General features: G+C 32.4%; 1 protein-coding gene and 1 long non-coding RNA gene across 2 annotated transcripts; both read left to right on the forward strand.

The window, feature by feature from the left end:
* The first annotated feature begins 3455 nt into the window (after nucleotides 1-3455).
* LOC18102566 (caffeoylshikimate esterase) lies at nucleotides 3456-7850 on the forward strand. The gene is made up of 8 exons (XM_006378416.3): nucleotides 3456-3861; nucleotides 3967-3993; nucleotides 4394-4523; nucleotides 4607-4753; nucleotides 4879-5009; nucleotides 6125-6262; nucleotides 7056-7154; nucleotides 7292-7850. The coding sequence occupies exons 1-8, from the start codon at nucleotides 3535-3537 to the stop codon at nucleotides 7508-7510; spliced, it is 1218 nt and encodes a 405-aa protein (XP_006378478.1). The 5' UTR covers nucleotides 3456-3534; the 3' UTR covers nucleotides 7511-7850.
* Nucleotides 7851-9505: 1655 nt separating this feature from the next.
* Nucleotides 9506-12556, forward strand: LOC18102567 (uncharacterized). The gene is made up of 4 exons (XR_002984148.2): nucleotides 9506-10062; nucleotides 10196-10326; nucleotides 10449-10552; nucleotides 11912-12556. It is a non-coding gene; the product is annotated as an uncharacterized LOC18102567 (long non-coding RNA).
* The last annotated feature ends 7033 nt before the right edge of the window (nucleotides 12557-19589 follow it).

Here is a 19589-nt window from a genome sequence, read left to right on the forward strand (position 1 = left end):
TGCCTACAGTGATTTAGTTAATTCTTTTAATGTTTTGTTAATAATTAGGTCGTCAAAACCTTAGCCGCCAGCAAAGCAATCGGTGATTATATTGAAGCTGACAATGCTTTGCTGAAAGCCTGAAACTGCCAAAATCTTAACTAGTACTGCCACTGTAATTAAGTTGGCTTAGAAGCTAAGTAGGTTGTCAGATAAGTAGTTTGCCACGTGTCATATTTTACTTCGGAGAAATTCCTAGGCACAGTCAGATATTTTTTTTATGTTTTTTTTATCATGGATTTCCTCTGTGATCATTCTATATTTGTGGTTGAGAATGAGAGAAAAGCCTCGGATAGTGAAAGGTTAAAAAAAGTTCTTTTCCCTGCAAAGCAGCTTTGCGGAGAAAGATTTATGGCAGCAGTACCCTACGCATTGTTAACGAAAAAACTGAAAGACAGAAATAAAAATAAAATGAAAAATAGGTCAGCTGCTCTACCTTTTATATAAACAGTGAAGGAACTGAATTTTGTCTCGGTTCCTTTCACGGGTTTTAGATGATCCGGAATAAATCTAGGATGACGGATCAAGTCACTTGATTTAAGTTAATTTATGTTAACTTTTTTTTATTTTATAATAAAATAAAATAAAAATAATAAACAAGTTTTAATAGGATTTTAACCATAATTTTAAAACTCGGTCCGGCCCGTCAGGTCGACCCGGGGTTGGAACCAGGCTGGGTTGAAGAAAAAAAAAGGGAAGGAAAAACCCTGTGTGACCTGGCGACCCGGTTGCAACCCGTTAACTTTTGTTTTTTTTACTAAAACGACGTCGTTTTAATTTTTTAAAAAAAAAATTGACCTTGGTGACCCGCTCAAAACCCGAGGCTTGGACCGGACCGGGTCTGAAAACTATGATTTTAACTGGGTTTTTCTTTAATTAATCAAGTCATAAGTTGACTTAAACTTTTGATCGGGTTATACTGAATCAATTCTCCTTTTATTTTTTTTGAAACTCGATCTAATTTAAATCATGAACTATCGGGTCACGGATTAACCCATCAAATTAAATCAAGTTTTAAAATAATGGCTGCTTTAGTACAGTGATTTTATGGGTGGGCTAGCAATTTAAGAGTTTTTTTTTAATGACACAAACTTTTTATTTTTAGAATATGAACGCATTACATAGATAAATTCAAAATTAGTAGTTAAGATTTTATATAAGGGAAAAAATAATTATTTATCTTAACCATTTATCACACAGTATATTTTTTAAAAGACATTAAAGATCATATTGGTCCCAGACAATATTTAAATGATTAATTTCTATAAAAAAATAGTTTAGTCTCAACCTATCAACCCACTTGTCATTAACCTGACACGTCGATTAATATATGAGTTCCATTTGTACATAAATATATTACTATATAAGTTCTACTTGTTATTTGTGCATTTATCTAACTTATCAAGTGTATTTACTATTTTTTCTAATTTGATATAAAACCTTTCTTGGATATATGTGGATTTGAGAATATAAATATTTCTACAATAAAAAAACAAGTAAAGGATAAATGACATTTTTTTTTTAATATCCATCATCACTGTTTCCTTTAGCTATCAAATCAATTATATGATTGTTATCAATATACTAAAAGGAAATTATGTTTTTGTATATAAATGGTATGGTTATAAATTTTGCCAATTATTTTTACTGTAGCAGTGACAAAATTATAACTTTTATTTTTGTTATGCAAAAAAAAAATTTTCTCTTTATACTTGAATTGACCTAATAATCACTATTTTTTCTTAACTTTATTTTTTTTAATAGTTTTTTAGTTTTTTCTTTACACTTTTTTTTAAATATTGTTTTTATTTTATTTTTTACACTTTGAATATTTATCATTCTACACTTTATCGATTTATACAATTCATTTTGTTCTAATCTTTATTCTTTTACAATTTGTTTTTTATTTTTTTCTTTATACTTTTTGTTTTTGAACACCTATTATACAAAGACTACAAAAATAGTGTTTAACTATAGTAATTGTAACATTCTTTAATTCTTTTTATTGTGTTAAAAATTAACTTAAGATTTTACTTATTTTTATTAATAAATATGATCTTTATTATATTTTATTATATTTAAGCATCAAAATTTTGATTTATGATTGTATTTTTTATTCAATATCAAAAAATACATTAATAACACTTACACATTAATTTTTTTGCGTAATAAATTTTTTTATTTAACCTGCAACGATGCGAGATGAATAAATATGTCAACAATTTTTTTTTTGTATTTATTGACATATATGGTTCTCAATGTGTCTAATTAAATGCATGCATGAATTTTTTTATTTGTAGTTAGATTTTTTTGAAAAAAAAACTTTTGAAATACTTCCATATTTATTTTTTTGTTGAGAGAACTATTCGACCCACGGTGAAACATTGGTCAAATAACTAGTACATTAACTAAAAGAAAACAATGTTTTTTCTTGTGAAAATGACATAACTGTAAACTTTGCCAAATTTGTAATCGTAGCGGTGACAAAATTGTAATCTTCATTTTTTTTTTTGAAAAATAAGTTTTTCTCATATTTTGTTTTACTTGATATTTTTATCATTTTATATTTGGTTTATTTATCATCTTTTTTTTTTATTTTCATTTTTTTGTAATACTTTTTTAGCTCCTTTTTTTTTCTTTACACTTTTTTGTAGATTTTTTTTTCTTTACACTTTGAATATATATCACTCTACATTTAACTTATTTATACCATTATTTTTGTTTTTATCTTTATTTTTTTGTAATTTTTTTCTTTACACTTTTTTTCTTGAAAAATTAGTATACAAAGACTAAGAAAATGATATTTTATTGTAACAGTTGCAATATTGTTCACTTCGTTTGCTATGTTAAAAATTAGCTTAAAATCTTATATGTTTTTATTAATATATATATATATATATATATATATAATATTTACTATATTTTATTATATGCAAGTATCGACATTTTGATTTAAAGTTATATTCTTACTCGATATTAAAAAATACGTTAATAACACTTACACATTAATTCTTTTACGTTAAAAAAAAACTTATAAGACTTGCAATGAAACGAGTTAAATAAACATGTTAACACTTTATTGTTTTGTATTTATTGACACAAATAATTATCAATATATTTAATTAAATACATGCATAACTTTTTTTTTATAATTAAATTAAAAAAACACATTTGAAAACTTGTATATATATATATATTTTTTTTATCTAAAAAGAATTATCCGACCTAGTATAATCGAATCGAATGACCCACCTAGCTAAGACAGAAAGATCAATTTTCAAAGATTTTATGTGGATTATACCACAAAATTACTATCGTTGACCGTCAAAACCGACCACATGGAAGAACAAAATAAAAAAGACCACGTGCAAAGCTGCGAAAATTGTAGCAACGCACGCCCATTAAAAGAAAAGGAAACAAAAAGCAGTAGTCCAGAACAAACTATTTTTTTAGTGGAAGATTTCTTTCACTTTTCGTAGTTCGTTTCTTCTGTCAATGGATCTGTCTTTCACCCTCAGATTCCGCCCACCTAACCCTCCTCTCTCTCGCCGGAAACTGGAATCTCCGATCATCCATCCGCTAAAAAGGTTCCTACCTACTTTTCATCGGCCTGATATTAAGCCAAACGCTAAACCATTTCCAATGTCATCAAGGACCCACCAGTCAACTGTCGTGACCGCTAAGTTGAATAAGCCAATAGATGGTGTGAGTGAAGAGCTGAACTTGATTGCTTCGCAAAATTTAGACCATGCACCAGCTCGCAGAAGGGTTCGGTCAGCTTTCGTTCAAGTGCAACAGGAGCTTGATCACCCACTTTTCAAGGTTTGTTTTCTTGATCTGATCACGATCGTAGTACCTGTTTTGATCTCTTGAATTTACATGGATAGTGACCGTTGTTACTTGTTTTGGGTTTTTATTGGTGGATAGATGACACCTCCTGGGAAGACATACGAGGTACGCTCTGCTGCTCTCCACTAATATTTGTTGCTAGCACTTCTTACTCTATAAGCGAGCATCTCCCTGTTCAATTTGAAATTTGTTTACACATTTAGTTTTTTTCTTTTCGATCATGAAAAAGGTACCTTTTCTTTACGTGAATATTGATCTGTAATTCAATTTTCTTATTTGGAAACACCAAACATTATGAGCCGGGTTGAATTTAATTTCCATATTGTCCTGATGAAAGGGGAATAAAGAGAAGGAAAAAGAAGAAGAAGACATTTTTGGAGTTATTTTCGACTGGTTTGGTTGAAATGAATTCATTTAGTCATATTATCAAACCCAAGGTGAATTGTTTTTAGATGCTAATTGGTTGTTAATTAAATCTCGGTGATTGTATTATTGGATTCTTTAGTGGTATGAAAGGAATTCTAGAGGTTTGGAAATTTTTTGCAAAAGATGGATTCCGGAACCTGGAGTTCGAATGAAAGGCGCTGTGTTTTTTTGCCATGGTTATGGTGATACCTGTACCTTCTTCTTTGAAGGTTTGCCATTCTATCTTTTATATGCTCACATAGATTCACCGGTAACATTCCGTGTTTGATATGTGGAGAGTTTGAAATCTCAGGTATTGCAAAACGAATTGTTGCATCTGGATATGGTGTTTATGCTTTGGACCATCCTGGTTTTGGCCTATCTGAAGGATTGCATGGTTACATACCAAGCTTTGATGAATTAGCTGACAATGTTATTGAACAGTACACAAAAATAAAAGGTTCGATACGCAACTTGTCATGCAATGACTATAAAGTTATTGTGATTATTTCTTGTTTTAGTATTTGATACACATAAATACTGGGAAGTTTTAATTTCTGATTCGTTTTATATCATGATTGGCAGGACGTCCTGAGTTAAGAGGGTTGCCCTGCTTCTTACTGGGGCAGTCCATGGGAGGAGCTGTTGCTCTCAAAGTTCATCTAAAAAAACCACGTGCATGGGATGGCATAATCCTTGTAGCCCCTATGTGTAGAGTAAGCCCATCCTTTCTCCTACTACAGAGATAGTTTTAGTGAGTCCTTTCTTTTTAATGAGCTCATTGGTAATCCATTTGCATTTCTGCGCCTGTTTAAGTATGTGGATTATTTACAAGCTTCCCTTCCCTTATTTCATGAGAGAACAAATAGTTAATTGCACTTTGCAAAAAGCAAATCCCCTACATTTGGTACCCGATTGAAGAAGTGCATCAGTATGCTGTCAAATTTGGAAAAGCATATTTATAAATGCCTAGCCAGCTCATATCCTGGAGTTTAGCATACTAATAGATCGTCATAAATTCATGCGCTATGTTCATATATTCGTGGGTTTCTGTTAGGAATTTCATGTTTGACAAACAGTTTTCAGCTGCCATGGAGGTTAATAGCGTGCCTCAGCAGAGGAAGTTTTAGTCAGACTGTAGAACAGTTTATCATCACTAAAACATGTTACCAAGTCCACTGAATAAGCTCATTTGTGGTCCTTTAGCTCTGCATACTGATTTTTGAATTTTGCGAAGTGATCTACTGTCACCGCTCTTACCTTGCCTGATTTCATCATTATCAGAGACAAGCAAAGCCTTGGTATATAGTCTTTGGCAAAAAGCTTTGCTTTGGAGGTTTCAGCGATTTCTTTACCAAACAGCCCTTATCATAATGATTAAAATAGTGCTCAGGAAGGAATTGAACTTTCTGAAAGACATGGTTTGCTTGATCAACTTTGGCCTGACAATATAGATCAATGGCATCTGATACTGGAAAGTTGACATAAAAGACGGCAGATGCAGGATCTCAAACAGTTGTCTGTGATTCTTTTGACCAGTGAAAAGAGTGGTGGCTACAATTTGCACCTGAGTTTAACCATCTGTTTGCTTCTTAAATTTTGCAAATGGGGACACATGATATTGCTATTGCAAATTGATCACTATTATCTTATCATCACTTAGGTGGGTAGGATCATCATCGCTCTTCATAAACAGACACGTGGATTAATATTTGTTTGCTCTTTCAGGGTCTGACTTCTCTGGGTTTTTAAGTTGCAAGCATAACTATTTTATCTGCAGAAAGCTACTCATGATTACTTTAAGATTTTCTAACCTCAAGTTCTTGCCAAGATTGCAGAGGATGTTCAGCCCCCAGCACCAGTTCTTAAGGCATTAATTCTTCTTTCTAAAGTTATGCCAAAAGCAAAGCTCTTGCCACAGAAAGATCTAGCAGCACTTTGCTTCAGAGACCTGAAGAAAAGAAAAATGGTGCGTATTCTATTTACTCTCTGTTCAGAAGACTTGTATCATATTGAACCAATCCTTTCACTTGCTGCCACAACGAGCCTCACTGTCATGCTGTTTGGTGTTTTAAACGTGACAATTGAAAACCAAGCTCATTATTGGGCCTCAAGTGCCCAGTAACTTTGTTGCTTTATTTCGAAAATTAATTGGTTTTATGTTGGTTTTGTCTGACAACCTTACAGCATTGATGAATAATATGCTCCTCGAGCTTTTCAATAGGTTATTTGATTGGTTTTCCAATGATTACAATTAAGTGAAGAACCCATGCATCTTCATTTCTACCAAGATGAATTGCCTTCTGAACATCACTATAGCATATCTCATATTTGAATGCAAAATGAACATCTACTTGATTATAACCAGTAAACCCAATAATTCAGAATCTGCTAATATGAATAAAGAAAACCCTATTGTGCATTTATACTTATAATTCAAAATCTGCTAGCATATAGATCATATCATAACCTCATAAAGAAACTTAGCCGTCACTAATCTGTAAAATCAGGGCTTACTGCTTTCTCATAACTTCTGCAACATTCCCATATCAACTTGTTTTCTCTTTTATAACATTTAAGAACTTGTGTTGTCCATAAAAAAAATCTGAAAATCAATAAGTGAGTGAATGTTCACTCAAAGAAGTCACAAATTTCTTCCTGGAATTTTCTGGTAGATGTAATTGTGTGTTTTAAATTTCAAATGTTCAGTATTCCCTAGATGCTTTCACAAAAAAAATCTTTGTTCTTTATTTCTACTTCAGGCCGACTATAATGTTATCTGTTACAATGACCAAATGCGATTGAAAACTGCTGTGGAGCTCCTAAATGCTACCAAGGATATTGAGAAACAAGTGGAAAAGGTTGGGTTTTATCTTATTGTATTTTCATGATTCCTTCATCTATCTTTGTTGTCTCAACAACGCAGTGTGTGCTTTTGATGTTATACACACAAACACATAAATATCAAGATAAGTTGATCGATTCACTCATGTTGCAGGTTTCATCCCCATTGTTGATTCTTCATGGAGCTGCTGATAAGGTGACAGATCCTTTAGTTAGCCAGTTTCTCTATCAGAAGGCCTCTAGCAAAGACAAAACGCTAAAGCTCTATGAAGGGGCCTATCACAGCATTCTTGAAGGGGAGCCTGATACCAAAATCTTTGCAGTCTTCGATGATATTATTGCGTGGCTTGATTCCAGATGCTCGGCTAAGTAAAATATTCTTTCCATGCTACAGTTCTCTATGCGATTTCCTCGCCCTGCCTCTGGCTATTGGGATAGTCACCCGTTCCCAACCAATTTTTCAAATTTAGTTAACAATGCTAATTTTTAGGAGGATCCGGAAACCAAGACAAATTTCAGTTCAGTCAATGGTGTTTGTTCATTGAGAATTATGAAGTATAATGACAGATTGCTAGGTTGGTACTTCAAATGATGTTCATGGATAGCTATAGCATAACACACAGAAGATCAAATAAAAATGGCTGTACTCAAAACTTATATAGGTTATTCACCTTCTGGATTATCGTAATCGTATTGGCTTCATTGGAATAGCATATGCAGAACAACTTTCTGAGGTTATGAGCCATTTTTATTCGAGGCGTTGCGAAATGGTAGAATCTCAATCTCTCTGCAGATCCTTGCTGGGTTAGTGATGGCTGCCGCTCCAAAAGCATGCCATTGTTATTATATATAAATCAGTATAAGAAGTTGTTTGTTCTTATGTTTTAACAGTATTTTGAAAAAAAAAAATTATTTTTTTGTTTTAACATTATTTTGAAAAAAAATAATTATTTTTTTGTTTTAACATTATTTTGAAAAAAAATAATTATTTTTTTGTTTCAAAATAATATTTTAAAACTATTTTTATATATTTAAAAAAAATAATAAAATATTATTTCAATATATTTATAAATAAAAAATATTTTTAAAAGCTGTTTCCATTTCGTAAATAAACTATGTTCTCAAAATGACAACACAGCACATGCCTGTAAAACATTTGAGCTCCAGCGATCATGTAAAAAGACACGTGAAATTAGAGATGAGAAAAAAAATAAAAAAACTGGTTAAATGGAGAAAATTTTAAAAACATAATTGAAAAAAATGAATTGTAAAAAAAACTGATTAGAATTTTTTAAAAACCAACAAGTTTGGTTTTGGTTTTATAAGTCTGAAACTAAAAAAATCGAATCGAACCGAAAAAACAAGCCAAAACCGGAAAAAATCGAGTCAAACCGTTTTGAACCGGTTTTTTTCCCAAAATAATCGAATCGAACTGAAACCGATCGGTTTGAACCGGTTTTTTTCAAAAAACCAGTTTGGTAATTTTTTTTTATAAAAACTGAACCGAATAAAAAATAATTATTTTTATTTAAAACAAAAGAGGTGTTTTGAATATTTTAAGCGTTGAGACGAGCTGTTGCGATACGGACATCGACAAACATCAATTCCTTTCAGGTTGCTAAATTTATAATTTTATGAAAATTACAACACAATTAAAATAGAAGGCAGGAAAAAACACTATATTCTCCCTTATATTTTACTATTCAATAATATATTGTAGTGACTTTTTTATCTTTCTTAATAAAAGTTGTTTTTCTTTGAATTAGAAGTATTTTTATCTTTTTATATATTACATTAGTTATTGTAGATTTATTTAAAGGTATTCTGTCTATTTAATATATTTATAAATATAAAAAAAACTAAAATATCATTGGGATAAAACAACTAACACTGTAAGATAAGGATATTATTGTCCTTTTATTTTGGAATACAATGAGATCATGTATATGACCTTAAAAACAAAAAAATTAAGCTATTGAAACATGTATGTTATCGTCTTCTTCTCACTTTTTTTTTTTTATATATAATTATTGATTTGGTTGAGAGTTATACCATAATTTACTATTTAATTTGTGATTTTTAAATGTAAAAACATATATGCATCAGCATGTGGGAGACGTCACACACTTTGAACGATATATGCAGTGTCTTCTAGTGATGTAAAATGAGCTTTTATTGTCTCATTTGGTTTTTTTTCTATGTTCTCTTCCTTTATTGAAGACGCTTGATATCTAGAGATGTCATGTTTTAATATTTTTTAATTTTAATTATTGATTTTTGTGAATCTATTTTTAATATTTTTCTCAAGTTTTAATTGTTAAAATAAAGTGCAAGTAATGATTTAAAAAGATTATTTTATATATTTTATATTATTTAACGTGGTATGTGATATATAAATTAATTTATTTTTTAAGAATATAACAGAGTTAAATTTATTGGCATATATTTTGCACTGTGACACAAGAGAATAAATATTATTTTATACAGGGTAGAAGTCTTTTCATTTTTGGCATGTATAATTTTATCAAGATAAAATAATATATTTGATATTTATTAATAAAAAAAATATTACAAGGTTATTTTTATTTTCCACGTGGATTTGGTGATTTATACATATGGAAACAAATAGGGAAGCAGTTCTACTTTTTAAGAGAATGGACGGATCAGATTTCTTCTTGAAATCAAAATTTGTCGCAAAGAAAGAAGACGAAGTATTTTCAATCTTTCTTGTTTCTTTATTCTCAATTGAGAAAAACTGCCGTGGACATAGACCTGAGCAATATAGTTAACTGTGCAGTATTAAGATCGACGATCGAGAAAACCAACCTCGAACTGAATCATAACCAGAAACCCGTCTCTGTTTAAGCATCGATCAATGTCCCTCTTAAACCAACTCTTCAACAGAGGCCTTTTTGGTTCTAAATGGTATCTTCTCTTCTCATTTTCATTTTTTGTTTTTATCTTTATTTGCATTAGTTTGAAATTGGATTTTTTTTTCCAATTTCTGTTGTGATTTTTTTAGATGGTTTAAATTTTATATTTGATGACTACTCTGTAGCAAAAATGCTTGAATTTGGCAATCTCGCGCATTAAATTGCTGCAAAATAAGAGAGATTTGCAGCTTAAAATATGCGCAAGGAGATTGCGCAATTTCTTCAGGCTGGACAAGAAGCAATGGCTCGAATTCGAGTAGGCACCCACCTTCTGGATGATTTTGATAATTACTATTGAATCGCCTTTTGTTTTTCTTTCATGTGCTTAGTAATTATGATGTTTTAAAGAAACAGCGTTTTGGTGTTTGATTTTGTTAGGTGGAACATGTAACGAGGAAAAAGAATATATGGGCTGCATATGAGATATTGGAGCTGTTCTTCTAATTTTTACTTGCGCGTGTTCCCATTCTTGAAAGTCAGTCGTAAGTTTATTTACTGCAAGGAGTTTTTTTTCCTTGATTTGAGATGAGTTGGGACATCACATTTTGTTCCAAATGGGAGAACCTTAATTGAAAATTTCTAAAAACAAATGGCCGAAAGGATGAGTCTTTCTTTCTGTTCTGATTGTCGAGTACAATGATCAAGATCTAGATCCAGAGCAGCGTTTTTAGGATCTTGATGCTGAACGCACCTTCCTATAACGCGTTTTTAGGATCAGTACAATGATCAAGAAAAAATAGTTAGGGGGGGCCAAATTATAAATTAGAGGGGGCAAAGAAAAAAAATCAGTTATTTTTATTAAAATTATAAATATTTACAAGGGAGGGGCATTTTCTTGCAGGGGCCCCAGCCCCTGCCACCCCCCTCCCTCCGCCACTGCTTGGGGTGTTTATGCACACGTCATATAATTTGTTATGCGAGCCTGTTGGGAATTTTGTTTAAGCTACAGGATAAATATGGTGATCATCACCTTAGCCTTGATATGACGGAGTAAATTCAATTTGATCCAGATGTCAAGTATATGGAGATATTTCATGGCTGTTTGGGTTAATTGCCTGTTATTTGGTTGATTAATTAGTGCTATGCCAATCCCATGTGCTGGTACTGGGTTGGGTTGTCAAATGTAGCAGTAATGTGGATCTAAGGTAGTATATTTTACCAACTCAACGCTACAAACTTTTAATCTTTGCCAATTGGGATCGTATTTGAATCATTTACGTTTAGCCTGTTTGCCTAGGATGATGTCATTGTCTTCATGATGCTTATTAAAATTAGAGATGATATCATGCATTCTATTCTTAAGCTATGTAGACAATTCTGTACTATGTAAGATAACATGATTTGACTGATGATTCTGAATACGCATCATCAATTACATGAAAGCGACAAAGTGGATTCAGAATATCTGTTTTTGTAAGCCTTGTACAGGGTATATGAGCACCGCACCCAACTAGAAAGATGTGTTTTCTCATCTTTGGAGGAAGACTATTAGACCAATGGGTGTGCATCCACAACTTTTTTTGCAAGAAATAATGTCTGATTAGCTCATATGTAGAGTTCTTCAACTGAAACATGGCTTCATAGGCTTGTTAATGTCTAAACATGCAAAAAACTTGATCTTGGCTGAATATGCGGCTTGTTTAAAATTGTTCATGAAATAAACGAACTTAGAACAATCTAACTTTGGCGCATTTTAAAGTTTAGGTTAGGCCTAACTGCCTACTTCTTGACCTGTCTTGGCTTTTATTGTTGTCTTTTCTTTTTTCCTTTTTTAAGAAAGCATTTTTGGTTGTCTGTTGCATGACTCGGATATAATATCTGACCCTTTATGTTATCTCCAGGGTGGATCAAAGCAGATTGTGGCTGAAGCCACACTTCCTCAAGCTCCTACCAAACAGAGCTCTCCTCTATCACCACTTTCCAATGGGGTCCATCGTACCATAAATATGGATAGCAAACAAGGATCTCATCATCTTCAAGCTTCTGGCACTGTGAGCAATATGCCCCAGGTCACACTTCTAACAAAATTGAACCATCAATCAAGAATCATAATGCCGGACCATTGACTGATGGTAACAGGGAGACAACACCACAAGCATCTGATGTTTTGGGGAGAGCTCGAGCTGCCATTGCATAAGCAGAGCGTGCAGCTTTTGCTGCCAGCGCAGCTGGCGAGCTTGTAAATGTTAAATTTGGCTCATTTAGGTTAGGTGAAGGCAAGTCATAGTTATTCCATAATCGACCTTTGATTATAAAATTATATCTCAAGATCACATAATCAAGCATGCCAAAAAAGAAACCAAAAGAAAATGTACATTATTTCACTATGTAAAAACACAATCTTACAAAAACTGGAAACTACCAAGAGTTTCATATTGGTAATATTTTTATACCATTATGATCTTTGCTGAAATACCAAGAAACCCCACGATTGTATCAATTTCTTTTAAGATATCAATTCATTTGTTTTCTGCACATAATGTTTACCTGTTCTTGTCTAAAATTTATTGTTTTCGAATAGCAACTCTTCCTGTGACAATGTTTGTAACTGCATTCATTAGACCAGACAAGTACATGTTAAAGACCGAAAACAAGTCCACACCTCATGTATGATTCTCCATCCAATTGGTGATATGAATAATAGTATTATTCATGATTGATTGCTTTTGTGATGTAGTCTGTGTTTTGTCTCGATTATAAATTTGAAAAGTTTTGCATGGGTCATGTTAAAAATTCTTTTGATTAAGGACAGGTTATAATTTGTTGTTTTTTTTAACTTAAAACTGTAACTGTAACTGCAAAGCTGATAATATATATATATATATTCTAAAAAAAAAATCTCGGGATAAAAATGAAGCTCAAAATTACTCATAACATGATTCTGCTGTGGTCCATAAGATGGCTTGGAGGGAAAAGGAAAGGAAAGGTTTTCTTTGCAAGGCCGGCCTTGTACCAGAGATGGACCTGTTTCTTGTGGTTGATAATGATTACAAGCCCATTGCCAATTAGCAATATCAAAATCTAACAAGTATATTTTCCTCATCCTTTCAATAAAGGACAGGATTAAAAACTTGGGATGGAAATGAATTATTTGTGTTTTTTATTCGCTCCTAAAACTTCTTTCCCTAAAATAATATCAAGGGAAAGAAATTCAATTAACCTTCAAACTTGCCAAAAAGATCTGAATAATCCATATACTTGGGAAATTGTCATCTGAACGTCGAGTTTCAGTTCATGCATGAACACTTGGAGATTTTGGTATTTGGTACTATATTTACTATTATTGTGTTGTACATGTAACACCTCTCATAAATTTACGAATAATCACACCACAGCTTTGATTTTCTAGCATCTTCTTCTAAAAATGAAAAAAGAAAAGGAGAAGGAAAAAGAAAATACTAGCTACGAAGTGAAGTAACTAAATTTTTAGGGTTATCTCATCATCCCTGTTATTTTTTTTTCAGGTGAAATTTTATCTCTGTCCACTTTATGGGACTAGAAACATAAAAACAAGGGAAGAAAAAGCCTACGGAACTACAAGAACAAGTTGCAAACCACTACCAATGACAAAGAAACAATGATATGCAGACAGGGAGAAGGACCACACACAATTAATTTGCTTGGCATCTGGGCATAAGAAACCAAAACATTCTTGTTATGAACAAAAAAACCTAAGCTGCATGCGCAATTATGATTAACTCCTTCACAACTCACAAGCGCAAAAAAAAGAAAAAAAAAAAAGAAGAAGAAGCAAGCCTGCTTGTTTTTTTCTCTCCCGGCAGTAAGGTATAATTTTAGTTCAATTTATACATCAATTATGATTGAACTTTTCTCAAACTATTCTAAAGATATATCTTCCATATGAGAATAAATTTCTGCTTTCAAGATTCGAATTTAAAAAATAAAAAATATATAAAACAAACATCTTTAATCACCAGAATACATAATTAATTATATTACCTGGAATAATTACATTTCTCAACATCATAATTATATATCTCATTCATATGCATCTCAAAGGAGTGTCTGTTTCTCAAAAGACAATCCTTTCATGCATCAAACTTGATAAAAACAAATCTATATAGATATAAAAGATATAGCCGTACATATATTTGAGAGAGTGATAAAGGTGTCTTTAGCTAGCTATATCAAGATCAAGAAACGACAGAAGTAAACAAGACCGGTGAGGAAAGAAAAAACCCGTGCGGACGGCCCATAGAATCCCTGTAAGAACAGGGCATCGTCACTTGATCAAAGGCGTGATCTGAACTGAGAACCCACTTTCATTCTGTTGAAGTGAAGGGTCGTTTTCATCTTGAGGTTCGTTTAGTAAGCTCAGGAGATGTTTCCATTGGTCCATTCAAGAGATGCTTGTTCTTTTTTTTTTTTAGCTCTTCAATTCGCAAAAACAGTCTCTTGTTTATGGGCTTCTCCTAAATTTTATACAACATTAAAAGTGGCTGGCTTTTATCCCAATCCACCCCCTTTTCTGAGAATCCAGGGCTTGGATTCCTTTAAAAAAAAGGAAGAAACCCACCGGACAATTCTTCCCTTGCTGACTAATTAATTCGAGGACATTATCAAGCTCATTTGTCTTTTACAGAATTCTAACTTCTCAATCATATGTTTCAGTATACTTTGATCTAAAATGAAAAGTAGAATGTTTGTTGAGATGGATGAGAATTTACCTTTTTTTTTAAAAAAAATATTATAGTTGCTTATATTAATTAAAAACAACCATCGATCGTAGATTACAAAGAAAACAGGTTAATGATGAGACTTTAACTATCATAGTATAACACAAACTTGAGTGCAATATATATTATGGAGATACATTTAATTCTCCCTTATCACTTCTCTTGCAAATATCATCAAGTAACTCGATGTGAACTTCTTAGAAACAATTCACCTATGATCATATATACTAATATACATTTGTGTAAACATTCAACATAGATTTAACGTTATAAAAATACAAAGTAAAATTGGAAGTGCCTTTAAAATAACTAAGTATTGGGTTTAGTATTAACTGGTGTTTCATTATGTGAACTAGAATTGACTCACTAGACCAACTGTAAGAGAAATATCCAGTCTTGTGCATACCATGCATGAACATACATCAAGTTTCAAACTATAGATGTATAAGCAAACATATTAGGATTTGGTTATGTTGGATTCTTCAAGTACCTTTCAATATATCTCTTTTAAGATAGCCAATTCTCATTAATCATTCATGAGTAATTTTTCAGTCAAAAATTTGGCTTACGGGTTATAAGTCTTTCATTACAAAAAAAAAAAACTTGCTCAATTCTTAATATTTTCACACTCTGAACTTGCTTAGTGTCATGACTAACGATCACCATGCTATTCAAATAAAACTTTCATTAATGAATTTTTTAATTCATCAATTCAGATTTCTTTGGGAGACATTTCATCTTCCATGGAACAACCCTAAAAAAAAAACAAAATTAATATACCTGAAGTATAATTCATATAGTAAGAACATTAAAGATGTTAATTAGTTGGTTCAGCTAGTTTAATTACCAGGCTAGCCACTAGCATTCATAAGTAACCAACCAATGGTGATATTTTTTTTTAAAAAAAATAGAACAGTAAAATTAAAATTTAGATAGAACAACATAAATTAAAAAAGACGTTTTAAATCCGCGACAAAACAAAATAGTAATATTTCACAACTTCTTATGCTAGTAGCCAAAAATAGGCACCCATGGCCGCTGTTTTGGCCTTTTTCGAGGCAAGCATTAATGAGTAACGAATAGGACACTGGCAAGTATTGTAACATTTCAGTGCAAAACAAAAAAGGGAAGAGATAGAGAGTGGCAAAATGTATAAAGGTAATGAGTAATTAAGACGCCTCGACTGAGGATCGGAGTTAGTGATAGAAAACTTACTGTAAAGCTGCTTAAAGGGATGTAATTATCAGATTCTGCAGCAACAAGACAAATTAAATAAGGCTATAAATTGATAAGAAATAAAGCCATGCAGCAGCTTTAAACATTCCCACACTTGATATTGCATGGAAAATACGCTGAGTCTACTCTCTTATAGCCGGCTGCTTTTGCTGCCTATATTGCCATGTCTTTGCATGCAATCTCTCATGTTTCAGTATATTGACAGTTACATGCAACTTTTTTAGTGTAGTTCTGGCTCTACATATATCACAGAGAAGCACATTTAAATTAACACTATTAATGCCTCCACATCTCTCTCCGTGTTGTTTTTGATCCCGAGATATGTTCGAGAAAGGTACGGGACTGTAGGTTGACAAAGATCCTCTGGGTGTGAAAGAGATTTACAGTAGCTAAACAGTTGGTATTTCTATGGTTCTCATTGTTGTCGCGCAGCTGTGAAGTGTTTCAATTAATGATTTGAAATGTAGAAGAGAGGTTCTTGATTAAAAACTCAGCGCCATATGACAGCTTAGATCCCGTTAGTACTGTGGTGGTATTTTTTTTTTGTTTTTTTTCAAACTGTTATTTATAATTTTCAAAATTTATTTTAATATCAATAATTTAAAACAATTTTAAAATATAAAAACAAATTAAGAGGGTGAGTATTATCACGTTCGTTTATTCAGCTGATACCATGCCATCACTGGTAATTAATGTCTGGCTGATCTTTTTGGGAATTGCTGAAATAATTAAGGGTAATAATCTAATAATTCATCGAGTTCCTTTAATTATGTACTAGTTGATGACACTTCTTGCTGGTTAGGTACTCTTACTACTATTCTAGCACATGGCAGTACTGGCTCTCTTTTTTTCCCACATTAAGAGCCCTCATTAACCCTTTTCTTATCATTAACCCTTTGTGTACCATAAGTTTTTGAATTTCGTCTACTTATCTTCTCTTCTTGAGATATAATATTAATTGGTAAATTAGTAAAATAATTTATTAAAGGATAAAATAAAATTTTGTAAACCTTATGTCTTCCTAAACAAATCAATAATTAAGAACGACCGTCAAAATTGTATTTTATTGGACCTTGAAAGGTCAAAAATAGATCATGTTTTTGGAACATAAATAAAATATTAATAAAGGTTGTTAAGTTTCGGTGTACATAAACCATAAATAGTACTTTTTATATTTTTCTCATCAGTAATGCGGGCGTGCTCTTCAATAATTAGCTAAATATGTCGAAAAATGTTAACCAATATATATACACACACACACACACACACACACACACATTTTGTTTTTATTTTCTTTGACTAAAGTAAGTAACATTTGTTGATAGTGCATGTTTATGCTCGTCCATATTTTTTTTTATTTTATTTTGATAATTCGAGGTGTCCAGACCAGCTTACGCCTACCACAACTAATCTCTGGATCCACTAAACACCCTGTAAGCCCAATAAACAGGTAAGGTATTACGGTGGTGACAGACATGCACTAAGAAGATCGAATTTGGATGCTGAGGAAGGAAATAAGTCTCTGCCATGACCGCTAAGCCACGACCTCAAGGGAACTTGGGTGCTCGTACATATTTGATGATACGCTAAGGAGTCATGTGTTTATTTTTTATTAATTTCTTATTAACTCAACAAAATATGTGCCTTTTAATATATATACCCGCTAATGAATTCAAAATAGCACACCTCAATCACTTAATTAAAAGACCCATGGAATTTATATTAATTTTTTTTTAATCGTAAAAGACATGATTTAACGTAAGCATCCAAACCCCAATATCGTAAAAATATAAGAAAACAACAGTAGATCGTTAAAAGACAAGTGACCTCAAGGATCTGTGTCATTAATCTGCAAGATTTATGCTTTGTAAGTCTAAACAGCTAGCTAAAATAAGGGAAAACGATAAATGGCTGTTGCTTTCATCATCGGAATATATATAGAGGTAATGAAAGCAAAGCAGCTGCCTTTGAGGGGGCATGGCTAGCTACAAGTATCGCTACTAACACAACTTCAAATTACTAGCACACCAACAAAATTAGGAGGAGGATCAGGAGGAGGAGCCAATTATGCACATACAAATAGAAACAAACAAGAAAAAGAGGGTTCAACTGCCCTCGTTCCCTTCTCTTTTTATTTCCTGATTTATATACAGTATACACTTACAGTTATCCCAAATCAAGAAAATAAATTAGCGTCCGTGATTGCTTTGTATATATATTTCAGCTGGGTCTAGCTAGCAGCTAGCTAACGATTTTAGGTTAAGCTGTAGCAGCATGGGGCCACGATGTTAGCATCCCAAGTTGACATGTTCATATCGCTTTGTGCTAGAGCCTAGAGTGGTGGCCAGTTGCAGTCCAGCAGAACCTATTAGTTGCTTTGGTAGTCTGTACATGTATAGAAGGGCTAGCAGGGTTAGGGTTTATTCTCATCAGAACCTGTCTTTTGTATAGCTTCTAGTATTTGATGGTCCCTGCCAATTAGATTGCTGATACGGGTAAAATCAAGCACCCATCCTACTCAATCATTCATCAATCTCTCAGAAATTTTGCATTTTTAAGCACCTGAAACTCCTCATTTTATTTAACAATTCAAGTGAAACATTTGGCCGAAACTGTGACCTTCTTCTGAGGCTCCCAGCTCAGGCAGCTGCATTAATTTGTCTCAGTATGTGCTAACTCAGTACGTAACAATAATCAATGGCTTTTTAACTCCCAGAGTGTTTTTAACAGCACATGAATTGTCCAAAATTGGAAGAAACAAGTCGTAAGATCAATTGAATGGGAAAAAAAAAACCGAATGATCAGCAATAAATACCTGAGATTAAAATTGTCTAATCCAGGTTTCCAAAGCTTGATGTATATTATGCTCTGGCCACTGTAACCAATCCTCTCTAAAAATTACCCTCAACTCCGTTTGTATTACTTGAAAAACTACTCTAAAAGCCAATAAATTGTTATATCAATTTGTCCAAGGCCAAACCCATAAGTTATCCCCAGTAAACTTTTCTGATATTTGGATCATTAGCCGAGAACAAAGCATATATATACGTACCCACCAACCCCCTCCAATTATTCACTTCTGAATTAGATGTTATTATTTTTTGTTCCGCTCAACCATAAGATATAAACAATCTATATATGCTAATTATTTATAATTTAACTGGATTAGTTAAAATTTAAATCTTTTAAAGCATTTTTATCGGTGCACAGAAGTAAATACAAGAAGAAAGCTCTGTTAAAAGAACCCACCTTGCCTCTTTTATTTATTTATTGGCCAGATCCTGACTTTCTGACCACTGCTAATGGTTTAATTGAAGAGCTCCGACCAAAATACTTGAACCTTACCTTAATGTGAATGGTTTATTCTCAACTTTAGATGTTACATTTGTCTTGTTTTGTTTAGTTATCAAGGATCCATAGAGGAAACTGAAAGAAAGAGGAAGGAAGGATTCATTGTTTTAGGAACTAAAACTGCAGTTAGTGAAATATGTACTAATAAAAAAAACACCGCAGCAATAATAAGAAGAGAGAGATTTACTGCACCCACAGACTTTTGTAGACAGATGTTTTTATAATTATTGTTTCA

Source organism: Populus trichocarpa, chromosome 10 (genome assembly GCF_000002775.5).
Source record: "Populus trichocarpa isolate Nisqually-1 chromosome 10, P.trichocarpa_v4.1, whole genome shotgun sequence".
Taxonomy (NCBI): domain Eukaryota; kingdom Viridiplantae; phylum Streptophyta; class Magnoliopsida; order Malpighiales; family Salicaceae; genus Populus; species Populus trichocarpa.

Bases quoted from the DNA above. Each gene is read 5' to 3' on its own strand.
- LOC18102566 (XM_006378416.3), top strand. From the start codon at position 3,535: ATGGATCTGTCTTTCACCCTCAGATTCCGCCCACCTAACCCTCCTCTC. The intron at 3,994-4,393 runs GTACGCTCTGCT...TGGATTCTTTAG, and splicing joins CTCCTGGGAAGACATACGAG to TGGTATGAAAGGAATTCTAG. The intron at 7,155-7,291 runs GTTGGGTTTTAT...CTCATGTTGCAG, and splicing joins TTGAGAAACAAGTGGAAAAG to GTTTCATCCCCATTGTTGAT.